General features: G+C 40.4%; 1 protein-coding gene across 8 annotated transcripts in view; it reads right to left on the bottom strand.

Moving 5' to 3' along the window:
- Window positions 1–7,500, bottom strand: part of LOC138008122 (pyroglutamylated RF-amide peptide receptor-like) — a 41,701-nt gene that overhangs the window by 20,166 nt on the left and 14,035 nt on the right. For 3 of the 8 annotated variants that reach the window (XM_068855331.1, XM_068855335.1, XM_068855338.1), the window contains exons 1-3: window positions 3,593–3,877; window positions 3,300–3,465; window positions 1–74 (exon numbers count right to left, since the gene is read on the bottom strand). The exon at window positions 1–74 is cut by the window's left edge and continues 197 nt beyond it. In XM_068855331.1, coding sequence (XP_068711432.1) covers window positions 1–74; window positions 3,300–3,427 — 202 coding nt within the window. In that variant the 5' untranslated portion in view covers window positions 3,428–3,465; window positions 3,593–3,877. Of the gene's footprint in view, window positions 75–1,868; window positions 1,991–3,299; window positions 3,466–3,592; window positions 3,878–3,911; window positions 4,140–7,500 lie in introns of those variants that run through there. The other 5 variants (XM_068855332.1, XM_068855334.1, XM_068855333.1 and 2 more) reach the window with 5 other exon arrangements.

The raw sequence follows: 7,500 nt of genomic DNA, 5'->3' as shown, positions 1-7,500 counted from the left end.
ATTGCGGTGTGAAAAATAATCCCACAAGCATGTCCGCAACAGCTAGGTTCATGAGAAGATAGTTGATAGACGTTCTGTGAAAATAATTACTTATCTGTCAGATAGAGAGGTTACTGAAAGAAATGTAGATATTTGAATTGCAGGCTATAGACGAAAGATAGTAGTGATGCCGGCTCGCACTTAAATTATCCAGCTAAGTGCTAGAATCAGTTGTTGGCCAATTTCGCTACCGAATTCTACAGTACAGCCCTTTACTCCAGTTATTCGAGTATAAAGAGATACAACCAACAGTTTTCTGATCTCATCTTTAGGTCTGAACTGTAAGTTAATTAAGACTACTAGTTTTTTCCACTTCGAAATGAAACCCTAACGAGGGGCGCAGCGTGAGATTTTGAAGATGTCACACACGAAGAATGTTTCGAGGGCTAAAGGCGCTCCAAACCAGGGGAGTCTGGGCGCATGCTCCCCCTGAAAACTTTGAAATTTAGGGTCTCGGAAATGCTATTTCCGACTCTTTTCGAAGGACATTTCAATGAATAAATGCGAAGGAAAATGCAATAGTTAGTGGTTTATTTTACCTATGTGTCGAGTTTTCTCTGCAGCAAGCTACAACACAAACAAAGAGTTTACAATACAAGCAGAGGGCAAGACGTCGCAAACTCTGTTGTAATATCATCATCATCATCATGATCATAGTCATATTTCTTTAAAAAATAACCGGCAACTGGGGGACTGGTGATATATAAGACTGACACTGTGTGGGGGCCTTGAAGGATAGAGTTTTTTTCCTTGCTTTCGTCCACTACTACGTTTCTTGCAGTTAAGGACTGGATAAAAGGGTCCAACATGTTGGTGCAACATCATCCAACATTGTCGAATCCAACATGTTGCACTCCTTTGGCCACCATGTTGCATCAAACATCGTCTTCAACATCATCCAATGTTTCTTTTGTTCTAAGGAGTGAGCAACAGTGTGGCATGTGTTTGGCCATCACATTCAACAGTGTTGCACGCGCGCTTGCGCTGCGGGTATCGGTATCCATGGTATCCAGTTAATTCGAAATTTAAAAAACTTGGCCCAATTTTATAATGACTTTAAAAAATCAATGCCTTCATGGAATAAGGATTCCCGGATTTGAGCTGTACGCACGGGCGTACGTGCCTATATGGACACTACTCTGCCCCTGCTAACAAGCCGAAACACTCAGTACGGCCCTGGAAATCGGTTAGAAAAAGATCTTAGGCTTCCTAAAATTATCCGCATTGTGATACAACCCTCGATGCAATCAGTCTGTCTACGACGATTGCCAAGCGACAAATGATGATGACGATGATGACGACGATGATGATGATATCAAAGCCAGTACAAATCCGTCAAAGCTGCCTCACTGTCTACTTATTTTAACCTCTGGATAAATACTTTATGCTAAATCCCTGGCAATTGTAGAATCGCTTATTTTCAGTTTTAAGACGACTGCGCCAGAGAAAATTGAAAGTGAAGAACGAAGCAATTATGAAATCTATTTCGCTCTAGCCTTTAGCACTCAAAATGGCTGCCATATCCGGGAGCGTGATTTTGCGTCCTCAATCACATGTTTTAGATAATTTATCTGAGTTGCAGTGTGTCCCAGGAAAGCCTCCTTAGTCCTTTGTTGTATAAAATCTTTATGAACGACATGAAGGAACGTGTAACTGTTTCTTTCCTTCGCCTAATGACAATACTCAATATATGTCTGCTAAAAACCCAGTTATTCTTCATTTATCATTTTAAATCGAGACATGGAAGTTTATCTTCCTGGCTTGACTGCAACTATATTCGGGCCAACGGGGAGAAGACAAAAGCGATCCCACTTGAAAAATCTACCTACCACTTTGATTTGCAGTTAATGGCTCTTGTATCGAATAAAGCTCCTGGAAGTCTACTTGGGCAATAAGCTAACTTTCAAAGAACATATATAAATGAAATGGTGAAGAAAGTATTCATCAGTTGTTAAAATAGCTGCAGTTCGTGTTCTAAAGCGCTTAGTGCCTGCAAACACTTTTATACCGGAGTTTTGTATTATGGCACTTTGAGTATTGTAACCTACTCTTTGGTTTTTGGCGCAGACAAAACACTAAACAAGAATCTAGGAGATGCAAATCAGTATGGCCTACGTACAATAATGAATATGGGAAAAAACGCTAACTATTAATCAATCCTTTGGGCAGTAGACATAAATACTCTGGAACATTGACGTTTGCAACAATCCCTAAAAATTTCTTTCAGTGCCTCAAGGAGAATGGGCCATCTAATATAGCTAATTTATTCAAACCACGAGTTACTCCATAGTCTTACAAGTAGTGTGCTTAATTTTTTGAACAAATATCTAATAGTAGCAGATTTTCTTCATATTCATATACGTATATCATCTCTCGTACTTGCAACCAGCTGCCATCAGTTATAAAGAACGTACCGAATGTATTTTGCCGGCTGCCAAGGTAATAATTGTCGCTGACGTAACCCCCACTTTATTTCTTATATCTCAATTATCTATGCATCCGATCGATTAAATATATTTGATTTTTGTAGTGCGTAAATTTAGCAAGTTTTGATGTTAGCTAGTCTTCTTAGTTTGTCATACACTTGAATCATGAGCCTTTGGCTAGGGAGACCTGGGCAATCCTCCCTGTGTAACTTGGTATATATTAGATACTCCCTGTGTAATTGATATATATTAAATAAAATATCTTATCTTTGGCAAAGAGGGCTCGCTCATCGAAAGCAATGTCCTTCAAAATGTTACGAAATCACAGGCGACGAAAACTACGATACCTCGGCGATTAATATGTTAATTGAAGGTTCTACCTCACATCAATAAATAAACCTTCTTGGATTGCGAGTATCAGCGAAAAAGGATTAAATTCACTTTCTCCGTATGCTAATTATCAAATGAAAAAAAAATTGTCATGGACACAACATGACAAGAGAAAAGCATGCATCAAAGATGCAGAAGAAAAACGGCTAGGTTACAATTGTTCGTATAACCTCATACAAGACTGTATTTTCAAAAAAAATTAAAATTATCGGAAACGCACAGTCAGAAATTAAAATAAAACCTTGGCGAATAAAAACATGCATTTCTTGTCAACTTGGTAGCAATATGCGGCAATTTCCTTTTTTCCTTACTTTCACTTGAGTTATTTGTAATTTTGTAACATTTGAAGAGAACTCGAGAGAGCCTGCTGGACTACATGCTTAACTGCCTCTTTTTCACTTCATTTTAATTTCTAGCAAAACAAAAGCAAGCAATGTTTCATACCTCATGTCTTGGTGTCTTATCACGACAAGACAAACCAGGCCATTTCCGACCACGTTTAAGACAGCGAGGATAGCGTTGGCTGTGGTTATGCCGATCTGAGCTGGAACAGATTCCGTGTATTTTGGCATTGTCCCGTAAATCTGTCGGTAACGACGTACCCTTCAGACTAAGAATCAAAAATCAAAGTATACTGTGGTTAAACGTAACAATCGTTTAAACGACGTCCGGATGTGACTTTTATAAAAACGAGTTCAGATGATGCAGAGGACAGTAGTGATCATGAATCTGAGTACCTCAGTGATGTTCTAAGGAACAGACTAAATTATGCATTTAGCTACCGATTTATCTTGCCAGGCTTCTGTTCTTTCAAAATATCAATGAAATAGACATCATTTGTTATCTGCCGGCAACGTTGTCAACACACATATATTCACATCAATTTAGTTCGCCATGAGCTTCCGGCTGAATTAAAGCTCTCGAAATTGGTTTCATTTACTTATAATTTGAATAAAACAGCGAATATTTTTCGTAGAAAAAAATTCGTTTTGGAAACTTAAAATTCTACGACAGTGCGTCAAACAGCGGAGCAAATGAAACCAGTTTAATATTTACCTCAGCTGTCGTAGGTGGTCAGCCCTGATCAACATAAAATTGTACGCTCTTATTGTTAAAGGAAAATGATACCCCCATGATACCTCAGTTAGGCTTCATACGCATCAGGCTTGCAGGTTGAATTATTGCTAGCCTCTGTCTGAGTTCATTCAGTCGTCAATGGCATAAATTAAAAAACCTATCAGTTCACGGGATTCCTATGACGAAATTAATACTCCTTTGCTTTCCCAAAATACAATCTCCACGGGAAGTAGCTATGTTTGTTTCTTGAGTTTGTTCACCTGAATTTACGTACGCGCATTTGTCACACTAATGCTCTAGTAAAGAGTGAAGAAAATTAAAAGGTTACTTCAATACTTGTTATTTTTGACATTTTTGTCGATCAAGGAACATTTTCTTAAATTGCCTCTTAGTAGCGTCACAAAGATGAGATACAAAAGCAATGAAGAGAATTAGTTTTACGCGGGGGTTCAGATGACGTAACGTTTGTTTATTGTAATTAAACCCGTATGTGGCTTAAAAACGATTTGATGGGCAGCGAAGGACAGCATCAGACAAAATTCGTAACAAGCACGGATCAGTGACCTTGAATCTGAGTTTTAGAAACAGATTAAATTAAGAATCGAGCAACCGATGCATCTCGCCAGGCATCTGTTCTTTCAAAGTATCAATAAAATAGACATCATTTGTAATCTGCCCGCTACATTGCCTACCCACATATCCTTATCAATTTAGATTAAGATTGTTTTCCTCTAGTTCGATGTCCTTCCGGCTGAATTAAGGCTCTCGAAATTGGTTTCAATTACTTATAATTTCACGTCAAGACTTCGGTCGAATTCCGCTGTTTTTTTTCATCGTAGCTACAAATTGCAATTGCGAAATTAATTTCACGTGGAAGTTCAGATGGCTTAATGTTTATTGATACATTTTAAAAAGTTGTCGCTAAATTCATAGGCCTCGTTGCTTTCTTGACATAAAACTGTCTGAATCTTCATAGGTGTTAAACAAAAGATGTTTATGAGCAATAATATTCCCTCTTTACCTTAATTAATTACACAGTTTGATAACACAACAGATGCTTTCTACATTGACAATATCCTTGCGTGATACGATATTTTTTGGACTGTTCGTCGATCAAAACGCTCAGCGAGGGGAGTGATTGTCTCAAATCATTAGATTAGTTGGATAAAATTCTACCAAAAACCGCTAACAATCAACAATAATGCCCGCTGTGAATTTTCATAAAGGTGTTATGCTTACACCCAGATGCTATTTGTTAACAGCACGGGTGAGTCAGCGGATTCCATAGAGACGAAGACTAGGCTATCAAATAAGGCGACCCATATGAATCAGGCTGGTTAGCGGGAAGTAACCTTCCGGAGATCTTACTTATTCTCGTTTTTCTCGCGATGTGGCCACTTTAGTCTGATGTAGATGGCGAAGTTTCGACTGCCGGCACACTTCTAGTCTTCAACAGGTGATGAAGTTGACTGGTTAGGTGTCACCTAAAAATCTTTTGCTCCGCTGTGAGTGGTTGTTCCAGTAATAGTTGAAGTAATAAAATGTCAGTAATAGGTGAATATTAAATGTCACCCTCGAAGGTCATTTATAACTAACCATTCTCGAACAAGTGCTTCGGCTTAAATACTGCAGATTATTACTTAACACTACGAACACTATACGATAATTATACAGGAGTAGGTCATCAACGATCGTGAGGTGGCTTCTGTTTTCCCAATATGGGCGTAGTAACGGCTGGTGAGGCAAGTAAGGGGGCCATCCTTGAAGGCAATACGATCATAAAAGGTAACATTCTTCTTCTTTCTTCTCTGCATCCCTTATCTGCTGTAGTCGGTTGGGCGTGGCAGGGATATAGCAAGTAGTCTGAGTTGAGAAGGCCTCTACTTCTTCGACAAGCAGCTTATAGTCTACTCCTGGTAGGCCGACAGGAGCACGTGCGAGGGTATCTGCGGTGAACTGATGTTTCCCTGGTACACATTGAACTTGATAGTTGTATCTCATGAGTCTCAGGCGGAAACGCAGGATACGGGATGGCATCTTTGAGAGCTCTGATGAATTCAGGAGTACAGTAAGCGGTTTTCGATCTGTTTCTAGGGTGAAAGGGATGCCGAGCACATAATCAGAGAACCTCCCACTATAGCCCACGCTGTCGCAAGGGCTTCCTTTTCAATTACGGCATAACGTTTCTCTGTGTCAGTAAGAGATCTTGACGCGTAGCACACTGGGCGGCGCTCTCCATCATCCTGAACTTGAAATAAAACCTCACCAATTCCTGTGTTGGAAACATCCGCTGAAATGTTCGTTGGGCGGTTTGGATTGTAATCAGTGCAAGGACTGTCGATGACAGTAACGCTTGCTTGGTCTATCGAAAGCGAAAGGATTTTTGCTAGGAATCACCCCAAACCCAAACACTGTCTTTGCGTAATAATTGACGAAGGGGGTCACTGAGGTTAGCCAGGTTGGGAATAAATTTGTCATTCAAAGGGAATCTGCAAAAACCACTGTTGGCATCGAGTTTGGAGAATATCTTACTGTATCCCAGTTTAGCGAGGTTCTCATCCACTGAAGGAATTGGCTGTATCTCACGATGGACTGCTTTGTTATGGTGAGTCAGGTCAACACAGATACGCACACTGCCATTTGTTTTAAGGACAGGGACGATACCTGAACACCATTCAGTTGGCGCTGTTACAGGCGAGATCACTCCTTGCTGAAGCATTGTTTCTATCTGATTTTTTACCTTTGGTATCAGTAGATGGGGAATCTTTCTTGGATCGTAGAGACAGAAAGGCTTAGCATCAGGGCGAAGTGTTATGTGGCATTCATCGCTAAGAACAGTCACTGCCGCCCGCGTGTCAAGCTTGAAGCGTGTTGTTCGACCATTCACTCCTATCTGGGCAGACCAATAGTTCTTATCACAGCCAATCTCACCGAGGAAGTGTATATCTCCCACCTCTTCTTCGTCTACTGCATGTACCTTTCTCGGATGAAATTTCTTGCTAAGACAAATGGACTTCAAATGTTCCCTTTTGTTGCAGCTACTACAAATAGTGTCTCTAGCTGGGCAATACTTCCTGTAGTAGTTTTGGCGTCCACACCAAAAACAGGGACGGTCATTCTTGGAGGACCACTACTGCCTCTACCACTACCACTATCACAACCACAACCACTACCACCACCACCACCACTACTACTACTACTACTACTACTACTACTACCACTACCACTACCACTACCACTACCACTACCACTACCACTACCACTACCACTACCACTACCACTACCACTACCACTACCACTACCACTACCACTACCACTAAAGCATTCCCTCAAAGTGCAGCTTTTATTTGTTCAGACAACGAATTCTAAAGTATAAGAGCTGAGTGGCCGAAAGCGCGGTGTCCGTAAACTAATTTTCTAGGAGGATGACTTGACCGATCTGGAATACAACGAGATGTGCGTTATGAAGAACGGCGTAAGTATATCAAAGACACAACGTGCGTAGGAGCCAGTTAATGGAGCATCTTGTAAACAAGGAGCACGATCTTGAAATGTATTCTATCAGGTA

This window comes from Montipora foliosa, chromosome 6 (assembly GCF_036669935.1).
Source record: "Montipora foliosa isolate CH-2021 chromosome 6, ASM3666993v2, whole genome shotgun sequence".
Taxonomy (NCBI): domain Eukaryota; kingdom Metazoa; phylum Cnidaria; class Anthozoa; order Scleractinia; family Acroporidae; genus Montipora; species Montipora foliosa.
Note: the sequence above shows the minus strand (reverse complement) of the source record. Positions and strands in the feature narration are given on the sequence as shown.